General features: G+C 41.3%; 1 protein-coding gene across 1 annotated transcript in view; it reads right to left on the bottom strand.

Annotated features, from left to right (window-relative positions):
* Positions 1–9,827, bottom strand: part of ripor1 (RHO family interacting cell polarization regulator 1) — a 46,176-nt gene extending 36,349 nt beyond the window's left edge. The window contains exon 1 of the mRNA XM_080027176.1: positions 9,614–9,827. Coding sequence (XP_079883302.1) covers positions 9,614–9,632 — 19 coding nt within the window. The 5' untranslated portion in view covers positions 9,633–9,827. The remainder of the gene's footprint in view (positions 1–9,613) is intronic.
* Positions 9,828–13,411: the final 3,584 nt, after the last annotated feature.

Genomic DNA, 13,411 nt, shown 5'->3' with positions numbered 1-13,411 from the left:
TCTCGCCCAGCAGGATCTGTAAAGCTGGGAACACACCGCACTGGCCGCGCGGCGAGATTACATACAAAGTCAATGTACTAGCGCGTGGCCGCGCGTCCACCCAATAATCGGCGTCCAGCGGCCGGCGGCAGGGGCTTGCGCGGCGCGTGGCCGCGCCTCATGAGAGGCGCGTGAATCGGGAGTGCGGCCATTAGCGGCGCATAGAAATTGTGTCATCGAAGGAGCGTGAATCGAAGGCTTGTGCGGCGAACACGGCGCCGCAGAAAAAGATGAACATTTTCATCTTTTTCTGCAGCGCCGCCGGGCGCCGCGCCTCCACAGCCAATCAGCGTTGAGATTGCCCGGTGGCGGTGGTCTGCAAGACAAGGTGGGCGTGTGGAGTGAGGACATTGGGCTTCCAATACATTCTGCAAATATGTGTATTTTGCATCTGTTTAGCTGTTGGTTGTACTTTAGCCAAGGTAGCGCCGGTTAGCATAGTGAAACTCACCCAGCTGTGTGCTGCTCCTGAGGATAATATGAACCCAAAGTTGACGGCAGTGTCCGTGTGGAATTCCATAAAGTACAGCGAAGCACCGGTGTTGTCCTCCGTCAGCCGGCACACTTTCACTTTCAGGTAGGCTGATGTCTGCCTTTATTTTTGCCGCTGGGCACACACTGCTGTTGTTAATGTGTTTAGTATGTTGCTGAATTGCTGTTAATGTGTGTGTATTTGCGATCGGGGTGCGTGTTCAGGCTGTTTTAATGATATTTGTGACAAGACTGCCGCTGGTTACACAGTGAACCTACATCTGTATTTTTTGGCACAGCTGGACCATGTTATTGTTGTTGTTGCACCGTAAGTGTGACAGGGGCCTGTTTCAGGTAGCTGGTTTTACATACTCTGGGTTTAACCCTGCGCTCTGAGTTGACCAACTCAGAGCGCAGGGTTGATAAGCAACTCTGGGTTTTCGGTTTCATAACAGTGGATCAGCGTTGGGTTTATCAACTCTGAGCGTGTTCACTCTGGGTGGAGCGTGTGCATAAAAGCCATCGTCAATGGATCGCTGATAACATGATTCACCATGGAAACAGAAGAAACAAATGATTGATCCTCCCACTTCTCCACTTCTCAAAAAAGAAAAAAAGAAATCTCCGCTCCTCCCACTAGAGTTAGAAATATTAACGAATGAGCTTATGGTAGCCTATGGAGAAGAATTAACGGGATATTGTCTCATAACTCTGATCTAATCTCCTCGGCAATTCAGAAAAAAAAACAGAGCAAACATTTTTTGTCAAGATAATCATTTCGCTTCCGTATGAGAAGCCAGTCTATTTTAAAAAGTTACGCATATCAGCTGTAAAGTAATAAAGCTGGCGCGGCACAGCATTGCTGACAGTGTTTTATATTTGCTGTATAATATGTTGGCAAGCTATAGCCTAATAGCCTACTGTGCAGTAAACAGAACAGACTGTCGCTTCTTTTAAATGGGGAGTGAAATACATTAACGTCAAGACACATTAGGTGACAGTTTCCATTGAAGAGCCTGATTGATTTATTACCAGATCCATTTTCCTCAAGTGATCACAGTTTAAATTATTATATCATTTTTATATTCATATTAGGCTATTTAACGAGGCTCGTCTGTGACTTTAGGATCGCACAAGTGAACTACAACGATCGCGTGCAGCCGCAGCGTTACATGAATCCACCTGACATAAATCTGTTCAGTGGCACAGACGTTAAAAAACATACAATAGGCTACAAATAGGTTTATTAATCTGAATGTAGAGCATGTCACGATGTGTAAGGTGGCCGCCTATATGAACGGACCGAGGGCTGAGAACAAGGCTACTGATCAGATAAATGATCGGTCAAACGTAAAATCATCAGGAAATGATAAAAACATCCCGATGGAGATTTCTATAGAGTGATTTTGCTTCAAACTGTACAGGGACGCATGTAACAGTGACACTCTTTCTTCAGTCGGAGCTGCAGCGTAAAGTGAAAACAAACTCGGGTAGGTCTAACCACCTATCCAGCAGGTTAGACCCACGGCGTATGTTGCCGCAGTAACTGACTCTCGGTTGCGCTGAACCTGCTACCTGAAACGGAAAACCCAGAGTTTCCACCAACTCAGAGCGAACAAACTCTGGGTTGCCTCAAAACCAGCTACCTGAAACAGGCCCCAGGTCTGATCTCGGCGTCAGGAATATATGGCCCAATATGATCAAGCAGCGAGCCTCCTGCGGTCACGCGGCCAACCGCCGCCTACGATGAGGCGGCGGTTGGCCGTGGCGGCGACTGCGGTGAACATGGCCCAATATGACCAAGCGGCGAGCCTCCTGCGTTCACGCGGCCAACCGCCGCAGGCGGCCAATGCGGTGTGTTCCCGGCTTAACTTATCCTGTTCTGTGAGCCTGATGAAGTTTGGGTGTTCTAGGTCCAGGGAAGTTTTGTTGCATGAGTGTTTTCAGGGCAGTGTGTAGGGATGGGACAGATATGGCTGCAATTTAATTATCTGATATTGGACTGACAACTCAGATCCACATACCCATCCAAATATCATATCTGCTTTGAAAAATGTGTTTTAATTCTTTTTAACTAGGAAAGACAATACAATGTTAAGACCATAGCTATGGATTATCACAAACGTAAAATTAATTTAGCAATTTAAAAGCTGATGTTCTTCTGTATTCAAACCGTCCGAAGCTGTTTTGATTAACCTTATTGCATTTTCTACATATTTTTTTCTCTTTTAAAAATTAGATTCGCTGTGTTGCTTAAGCCTTCCTAACCGTACACATAACCAGCAAAGAGAGTAAACAAACATCAACTGAATGAGGCTGCGGTGAAAGCCTGGAAATGCTTCACAAAAGAAGAATGCAAAAGTTTTGTGATGTCAATAGGTCACAGGCTTGATGCAGTTATTGCAAGTGAAGGATTTGCAACAAAATATTAGGTCGTATTCACTTACATTTATTTTAAGTCTATCTGTTCCAATACTTTTGCTCACCTAAAAATGTGGTGTTCCTTTACAAATAATGATATCTTCTCAGTTGTGTATCAGATCCAGATGTGAATACTTGGAAATTAAAGCTGAAATGTTGATCTATTGTCTCATATTCATATTTTGGTGTCAAACCCAAATGTTTCCAGTCTACAGCAAAAATAAAGGAATTGGCCTCACTGTTCCGATACTTATGGAGGGGACTGTATATATTGCTGCAGCTCTTTTCAGCTCTGAAGTTCTCTTATAAATATAAAAAATATCAAATAAAAGTGCAACTGCAGCATTAATTAAATGACAGCTTATGTATGTCGGGGTGACTCCGACGACAAGTTTTAAGTTCCACACCGCAAAACAAGCCTGTACATTCGCCATATATTAAAAGGTGCTGTAAGCAGAATGGTTCTTTTAGCTAACTTCCTGTCAGTTACTGCAGTTAGCAGTCCCCTCGCTCGTCCCTACATCACCATATTAATGCACTGCGGTTTTCAAGCAGCGAGTTATCTAGCATCATCTCAGATCCATAAGTGTGACAAAACATAATAAAAACCATCAAAACAGACATTGGGAAGGATTTTTACCTGCTCCGCCATTGTAGGCGCATAAACATTCAACCATCTGTTGCTCTGGCGTGCACCATCAGTGACACCATGAGTGAGACGGGTGTCGGTTTGTAGGGTTCTCTCTTGTGACTGGATAAAAATTTCGGGATCCTTCAATACGTTTATTTGCCGATTACATGCAGAGTAGCTGACTGAGAGATCGGCTTTATGAAACGCACACATTATGTAAGTGATCACTGTATGAATAAAGAGCGATTTAACACTTATATTGACATAAATAAACCGCTTACTTCACCTTTACCTTTATGTAGCCTACGCCACATATACATATTTGCCCTTGCTGGCTATCTGGAGAAGGCCTGGGCCAAGAGAACAAAACATACTTATCAATGAGATCTTTATGTTTGCTTTTCTTTTCTTTTGTTTGCGTCTGTTTCCTTGTTTCCTTGTTGTCCTACTGCGAATTGTGATCTCCATTTATTTACAGGAAGTGAATGTTATCATGTGAATTTCATTTAGTTGTTGGTGTCTTATAATCCCGAAGGGGATGGGTCCTTGTTTGGACATGACACAATAATAAAAAAAAAATTCATTCATTCATTCATACAGACCGCGGCCCACCTCTGTAACCACCCAAAAGTGCCTGTACCGTCACGGTGCGGTACAAATACGTGTATCGTTAACTTACACCCCTATCTCTCGGCTTTGCAGGGCTTTGTGGTGGTTTGGGGGCAATAGAACAATCATCTTTAAGGGGCCGATGTTTTGTCCCAGTCCAGCCCAAAGCACAATGCACCATGCAAAGGAGCAGCCATTAGAAAGGTCCCTATAAACACAGGGAGGTGCTCAGGGAAACACTCCACAACATCACTATCTGATTTTTGAAGCACTGTTACCTAAGACAAGAAGTGCTGCCACCATAAAAAGACGTGATACCAACCAACATGCATGGTCCAAAAGGAGAATTTTGATTAATTAGGGAATTACCACAAGTGGCAGATCGCCAGGAAATAAGCTGGGCACTCCTGTTCTTTACATTTTTCTGACCATTGACCATTGTTCAAGTGCCGTCCCCTGGACAATGTTTCTTAACCCACAACTTGCCATTATATTGTCATGTCCATTAGAATATCACTTTGTATGTGTATGTGCACCCCTGGGAAAATTGGGTGTGTCCGAGGCTGGCAGATCCAAGAGCGCACAAATGCGCATGCACGCACACACACGCACACACACGCACACAATGGGAAACAGGAAAACCACACTTGTCGATATAATAATGACATTGCTAAGACCAGTAGTGCAGATTCTACATACTTTTGCTATTCTGTTCAAGCTGGACCTGTTAGTGGGAACACCTGAAAGGAATAGCTCAGCCAATATTACTTTTACTCTTAATACAATAATCCTATTTAATAGATATACAAGACATCCTTTTGCAAATCTTTCAGATCCCAATTTAATTCTGAACAGTGGAAACATTCAGCACCAGAGCTGAGGACTTCTCAGCTGAAATCACAAGTGCCTCTAAAGGCCAGGACACACCGGCCAGATAATCGCCGTCGTAGTGTCGGTAGGGGGTCGGGACACGAATCTGTTTGGTGTGTGCCGTGACGTCGGCCGACGTAGAGGTAGTCGGGCTTGTTTTGCCGACCGTCTTTCATTTGGAGCAATTTGATTGGTGGAGGGCTAGCGAATCAGTGAAGCCCGGAAGTGAGGCGGGTAGCACAAACAGCTAACAACAGCTAGCCATCGTTTTAATGTGTTTGTTCGTTTCGTTTTGCGAGTACTCACATGCATCAACCCTTGTTGACTGCTCGACACCATGCTCGACACTCTGCTAAAAATTGTGCTCTTATGGTCCATAAATATAAACACGTATTTCTATCTATGTTTATGCTCTAGAGAGCTGTCCCATCATTTCCGGCTTTCGTATTTTTTCGGGCCACAATACAGATTAGCGCCGCCTGCTGTTGTGGAGACATTACGTACGGAAAATAAGCAGTCGTCTCGGTGTGTTTGTTGGCCGCGACGGAAAGACTGGAGCTTCCTGAAACGGCGACTCCAGTTTTTGGGTAGTCGGAACGTGTCGGACTGGTGTGTCCTGGCCTTTAGTTTGCTGTCAGCTCAGGTTTTTGCATTCAAGCTTAAAGGTTCAGTAAGAGGAATGGTCAGTTTAGCTAACTTCCTGTCACCACATTAATGCACTGCGGTCTCTAAGCAGCGAGTTATCTAGCATCATCTCAGATCCATAAGTGTGATAAGGACAAGGATTTTTACCTGCTCCGCCATTGTAGGCGCATACACATTCACCCATCTGTCGCTTTGCACGGGCACCGGCAGTGAGACAGGTGCCGGTTTGTAGCGTTCTCTCCTCGGATTGGTAGTGGGATCCCCGAAAAGTTTATTTGCCGGTTACATGCAGAGCGGGTGACAGAGATCTGCTTCATGAAACGCGCACACTATATAAGTGATCACTGTATGAATAAAGAGCGATTTAACACTTATATTAACATAAATAAATCGCTTTTCACCTTTAAGCTTAGCATAATAATCTGTGTCCTGTCCATGACTGCCACCACAGGTCCAGTATCTGGTTCTGCCATGTACAGAATAGATGCGAATATAAAAACAACATGAGAAATATGACTCATGATTTTCTATGACAAAATGTGGCCATTGCACATTAAGGAAGGTGATCAAAGGGTTGGCCTTTAGTATGTCTCTTGGGATCATAAATGCATCATCTAATGTTACTTGATTCCTCTCTTTAAAAACATCACAATTTGCTAAAAAACACATCATATACACACAGTTTAGTTCAAAAACCTCCTTTATATCACTGCTTTAAGAGAAGGAAACCAAAGACAGAGTAACATCCTACACAGGGCAGGCCCAGGAAAAGAGCATGTCTGGGGCTAATTGAGTCACAGGGAATACCCAACAGCTTTAAGCCCACTCACTTCCAGGAAAAGAATACTGGTGCCACCGTAGCGCTGAACTATGAGTAACAGCAAGCTGGAAACCTCTCTACTTTAAAGTTATCTTATTGTTTTTGTTGTAATACAGTATGGATGTCAACACATACAACTACATTACTATGCAATACTGTAATTGGATACGTCTTTACTTATCATTTGTAATTAAGGGTGATATGAGAATATTAATATTAATCCCATGTATGTGTGTTAAAGGGAAAGTGGTTTTGCTTCAATTGATCTTAGGGTGAAGACTACAACGTGAACAAACTATCACCAGAGGCCAGGGTGCTAACATTAGCTCTGCAGCTAGTACTTGTAGCAGTTAATGTTCAGGTAAACAAAAAATGTCTGCAACAGGCTGCAGAGGGACCATCTTACATCCTGCATGTAAATAAATGAATGGGTCAGAGGTATCTGACTTCACATACCAGGCACTGAAAGTGTTCTTCCAAAAGTTGCATACTTTTTGGGTAAACCAGTTGGGCACTGCTTGAAAATACCGGAAAGTGCTCAAAACAGCCTGTCCTAAGACAAACAGGCCTAGGGTTTGTCAGGGGAAAAAAAATATTTGCTTGTTAAATAATGTTTTACATTTTTTTTTTTGTGAAATGGGGTTTTAAATCATAGTTTTATATTACTATGGTAAAATACAAGGTATAAAAAAAGTTGGAAAAAAATGATTACTGTTATGAAATCAAATATGTGGGCGCCTCCCTCTACAAAGCACCCTTATCCAGCCTGGTAATGTTAGGGGATACACTGATGTTAAAAATAAAAATGGCTCTTCACTGTTAAAGAGAACCACAATATTATTGGGAGTGGGGCAGATATTTACTCCACTGTCTTAAAGCCACTGCCATTTTATGAGACAAAAAGGTATCAGAGTTACATGTTAAGTAGTAAAGCTGTTAAAGCTGTGCAAGAACTTTGTGTTTCCCCACACAATGAGTACTCTCAGTGTCTGGGTGGAGTAGAGATTTACACATCACTCAATCAAAAATAGTGCACCTGTCTTTCTTGACACCTGGGGGGTATATTACGAAACAAACTCAACAGAGCCCGGCTCTCTTTTCTTGATCTGGTTCAACATGACACATACCCTCGCTCAGAGCTAAGCGGTATCACGAAGGAAGTTATCAACCTCTTATGTTGAACGAGGGTTTCGGCTTCAGGCTCTGTGCGCGTCCCCATGAAAGGGGGCGTTTGACCCGTCATTTGACTCTGTATCCGCACAAAATGGAATGATCTTGTGCCGCTAACTTTACACAAACGGACTGATTGTGAGCAGCTGAGTAAAACAAAAGTGTGTCGCCAACTTCATTCAAGAGGAAGAGTTTGTCAGTCTGAATTATTACAGCAGAAATCAGAGAGCCGAAAAAAACTCTTACTGCAAATAGGCTAAGGAGAGTGGAATGCTGCCAGCATGGACATGATTTATTTATCTTGCCGATCGTTCTCGCAGTGCGTAACGTGACATTATAAAAGAATGAAACGTTGAACTCGGATTTAAACACTATAACATTTAGCCTAATATATATAGGCTACTTTGCTATATTTATAGCACTACGCCTATAGTCCCACACTTAAGAATGTAATTTGAGTCTGACACTGTCCCCAAATGAATAGCCTATGGAAAATCACTTTAGTTTTGGTCCACATCATAATGATTTAGACTATTAGCCTTTTATTTGAATCTTACAAATACCAATAGGCCTACATTAAAAAACATGTAGTCTGTATTTTCCGGACAAATATGAATCTACTGTGAGAAGCTTAACCTGCGAGTCTGCAGCGATGTCCGAACTGTGACAGCTGTCACCTGTCACGTCCCAACTGTAATCGCTACTGATGAAAAGAAAGAAGCCTACAGTGAAATAATGTTGCAAACTGTGATTTTATAGAACACTTTATTAAGAGCCAGTGTGTGTAGATCGCCAGGTAAAACCATTTGAGATGAGAGCAGAGTAGCGCTGCATACAGTAGGTCTAGGCTATTTAACATTTTCTGCATCAATAACTGTATGCATGTGGCAAAAAGCCGCAGCGCGATGTTACAGTTCACTCTGCTGTAAGCCTTATGTCACGGCTTCGTTTCGTTCATTAACTTACTGATCAATAAGTTTACTGATTTAACCAGTTTACTCAGTAAGAAGTATCGCTCAGACAATATAGTCAGGTCCGCGGGATTTCAAAATGTGTAGTTTCCTTAAATGGCAGCGCTCTAAGAGCCAAATTTAAACTCAAACTCTGAAACAAAAACTGGTCTGAGCAGGTTAGCTCTGCAGCCTCTGTTACCACGGTGATCTAGCCAGGTAAAAAGAGAGCCACCTTTCGTGATACTGAAAACTCTGGCTTTAGACTCAACAGACCTCGCTCAGCCCTTAATCTCGCTTCGTAGTATACCCCTCTGATCTAAATGCTGTTTGATTATGATGTAAACTTGTATATCATAAGACCTTAAGCATGTGAGTGCCAACAATAACCTCCATCATCAGTGCAGATTTGATTTTGTATGGCCAGAACATTACAGAAACTTTACATGAGGATTTTATGATACAAGATGATGAATTTGACCTTGTATCAAAGAAACAGTCTTTCTGTTGCATAATCACATATAAAGATTGGCAGTTAAGTTTAATATATCCCCCATCCCCCCCCTTAAAACTGCTGTTTTTGGAAGTTATGGTCAGCTTACTGCAGTGACTTCCTGTTTACATAGACATACAGATGTTTCCTCATTGATGATGGTGCAAACTGTGTTGGGGAATCACTAGTTTAAAATATTGCTTTCAAATAGTGTTGACAAATGAGATGAGACCAAACATAGTCACGCAAGAGATCAATTCATTAGTAGAGGGAAGAGGAGGGCTTGTTTTGACACAAGTAATGAAAGGTGCTATGGAAATAAACCAAACAACGTTTGTGTTGCTGTGTTCAGGAATGCACTCCCCTCTAGGGAAACGAACATAGCCACCAACTCAACAATAAGTTACAACGGTGTTAACCATCAACTGTTCCTTTTTCCTGACAAAAACACAGAGTTAATGATTAGAAATGAGCTGGTTTACTCTGATTCCTACCTCCATATCCACTGTACATGGTGGCTGTGGTAGTTGATACTGGGTCTTTGTAATGGTGGGTCCACCCAATTGCAGAAACAAGCCGCTCCGTCCTCACTTCCAAGTTAACTCTTGGGTGGTATATCCTTTTTGATCTCTTTCACTCTCTCAATACTGTTGGCTTTAGGTTCACCTCTCCTCTCTCAATCCTGCTCTATGTCCCAGTGTCTCTCTCCCCCCATGTCCACTGTCACATGTTAATCCTTGGTCCACTCGCCCACTGATCCCCCCCCAGCTCTCTCTCTCTCTGTCTGATAAGAAGAGAAGTGGGAGGAGGAGGAAAAAGGAAAGAGCAAAGCGGTCCTCCCTTCTCTTCTTCCCTGCTGACATCACTGCTTTTTCCTGCCCCTCCTTTTCCCTGTTACAACATATTGTTTCTGACCATTCACCACACATTTCTTTACCCAACATTCTCCCACCACACTTTGAATATCCATATGAAAAGCTTGGACACTATGGCTCATTGGTTTATGCTGGTGTTACCACTCAGACTGCGACGGTACCAGTACAGTAGTGTATAAAAGTTACGTTTAATTACTATGCAGCTAGACAAGACACAAAACAGCGAGTCCAGGAGTACAATCACGCTCACACACATTCCGTGTAAGGCTCCGACTACAACCTGAAAACAAGTCTTCTTCTATGGTATCTTGCATTCTCTTGAAACAACAATTCACTTATAATGTAGCCACCTATTGGCAAGGTATGGAAATGCATAACTTATAATCAAACTGTATGCCTAAATGCATATCCAAACAGAATAAAGATTAAATTATATATTACATGTAAGCAAATACTTTTACCAAGGGTATTTCCAGGTGCTACACTGGCACAGCTAAACTGAACCTAGTGAGGTGGTAGCAGAGGATTCACAGGTTTAAACCTGGCTCAGTTTCTGCCCACACTGCTGGAGCTGAACATTTAGAAACGTAGTCACAGGCCATAGTCAGGGGTTCTAATTTTTCACTTCTCACTGTGCTCCTTTGGGGAACATTTTCTCAAGCTAAATTCTGGTGTCGCTCACTGGTGATACTGGGTGCACTCGGCGTGACACACACACACACACACGCACACAACACACACACACGCACAAAGCAGCTCAGGGTTCACTAACTTTTGACGTTCCCGATTTTCCACGTGCAATCTAACACATTCTTTTACTCAGGACATGGGAGCTTCAGACTCAGTAGTGAGTTCAGACCTGTTTGCATTTCAGTACATCTGTACTAGTTTATTAATTTCGTTTTCATGTTTTATATAAAATTATGATGAAATGGACCAATGTAATGAGAGATCTTTAGGGAAGAAATTGGGCGGCACTATAATAAAACAGAGATCAAACCAGGTCAGTTAGGCTCACCAAAGTGAACCCATACAGATAAGACATGCCAAGAGGAAAATAAATCTCAGAGGACCGAGGCAAAGCATCTACAAATAGAGAGCTCTAAGAGTGACTGAACATCTGCCTACTGTAGAAGTGGACTTCCTTCAAAAATATCCAGAAGAGCCGCAAGAAAAGTGATTTTTCAGGTAAAAGCCAACCCAAACATTACATCTATTCTGGAGATTTGCAGACCTCTCTTGCAGCATCTGGGACGGAGATGGAATTGAAAAACACACATATATTATTTAATATAAAAAAATACTGGTATTAATTAGGGTTGCAAAATTCCAGGAATTTTCAAAGTTGGAAACTTTCCATGGGAATTAACGGGAATTTATGGGAATTAACGGGAATTTTGGGAATTTACTAAATTTAAAGCAAACCAAATGCACTAAATCCTTCTAACTATGTTATTTCAGTCCTGGCAAACGTTCTAGACTGTAAAAAGCTGTATATATTCATTTGACCAAACCCTGTATATATTTATGAACATTTAATTTCAAATCAGATTTTTTTTAAAGTTTATTGAGACACCCAACTTGATATCATATATTGATTTTTACTAGACCAGGTTTACAGAGGCTTAAACAGTGATTATAAATATAGTTGGGGAAAATATATTTGAGCAAAATCTTGACTAAAATAACCAGATTTTATGCAAGCAACCTTGGCAAGTTGCACATAGCACACATCCTACTGCAGGGGTACTGAGGCCATGCCCTCTACATACTCTGTGCATTCCTCCATCACATGGTGGGGGGGCATTTGACTTTATTTATTGAATAGGTGGGGTCAGACAGATGAGTAATATTTAACTCAACATTCATCTTTTTGTTGTTCAGTGAAATTATTGATTGTTCATAAAATAATCAAAACTTGATAAAGTTCTTCTTACAAACAAATCTCTTCAAATGTAATGATTTTTAATTGTATTATTTTGCATGGATGTCAGCCTATGACCAAACATAGTGTTTAGATGTTTAGATTTATGTTTGGATATGAAAAAAAAATCATTTAAATTACCGACATTTAGTTAATTCCTATAATTTCCAATTTTGAATATTCCCAAAATTCCCGAGCGAAAGTTCCCGTGGAAAGTTTCCGGAAACTTTCCGGTAATTTACCGGAAACTTTCCACCCCTTTGCAACCCTAGTATTAATACATTGAATTAATAATGGTTTAACTCAATTAAACTCAAAAATGCTCAAGAGGTTTACATACAGCAGCACTGCACAGTGTATGGTTTGTATAATAAGACATGGTCCTAGGTCCCACATTTACAAAATTGATGAAAAGGTTTTTCTGCACACTGCTGTTATAACTTCTGGGACACAATGTTGGATCAGAACCCACAGAGAAAGCATTCTGCAGGTAAGAACTGTCAACATACTGACTTCCTGCAGTCGATAATGTTCAGTGTTGAAAGAAACTCTGCTCCAAGAGTGCCTGCAAATACATTTACGGCCACTAGAAATGCAGGACAACAGCTTTAAACATACAGTTCAGGGAAACAAAGTTAACATTACAAATGTGGCACCAAAAAAGGGAAATAAACAGGCTTTCCAACAGTATAAGATATATTGCCAAGAAGCATTGTAACAACAAAGAAATACACAAATGTAATTTACTGTAGGTCTGACACTGTCCTAAATGAACGGTATAGGCCTATGTGACATTTAGGTTAACTATACATGTTGACATGTTGAATTAAACATTTAGGTGGGTAGCTTTTCTGCACTTAATTAAACTTCTACCATTTTCTGCTTAGTCATCTGCACACAGACACACTCAAACGCCTTGCCGAAATTAAACAACATTCTTAACATTCTTATCATATTTCTAATGCCCTGGCCAGGTATACATGTTTCTCTTCAACTTTCTACATCTTCCTCCACCATTGATTTTGAATGTTTCTATTTGTGGATCTTGGAGCTCTGCATCTAGTGTCAAAGACTACAGAATGTAAAGATGGGGCTGTGAGGAATAAACAAACGTGCTAGATTGAGTTCCAGTTCCTATTCCTTCCACATAGGCAAGTTTATTTATATAGCACAATTCAGACACAAGGCCACTCAAAGTGCTTTACAGGGGCAAAATTAAAATACACAATACACATTAGAAAAGCTAATGAATAGAAATAAAACATTTAAAAGCTAATGAATAGAAGTAGAACATTTAAATACAATAACATTGCAGGTTAAAATGGAAACAGAAAAGTCTTTAGACTTGATTTAAAAGAGCTGAGTTGCAGCAGACCTCAAGTTTTCTGGGAGTTTGTTCCAGAGACATAATTCAATTGCAAAGCCGTTTAAGTATTTTCAATCCAGAATTGTTTCCATTTCCTAACTAGCAGTGTGTCTCTCTCTTTCCTCCC

The sequence above is a fragment of the Ammodytes marinus genome, assembly GCF_949987685.1.
Source record: "Ammodytes marinus genome assembly, chromosome: 5".
Taxonomy (NCBI): domain Eukaryota; kingdom Metazoa; phylum Chordata; class Actinopteri; order Uranoscopiformes; family Ammodytidae; genus Ammodytes; species Ammodytes marinus.
The sequence above is the reverse complement of the archived record's forward strand: the minus strand, read 5'-3'. Positions and strand labels throughout refer to the sequence as shown.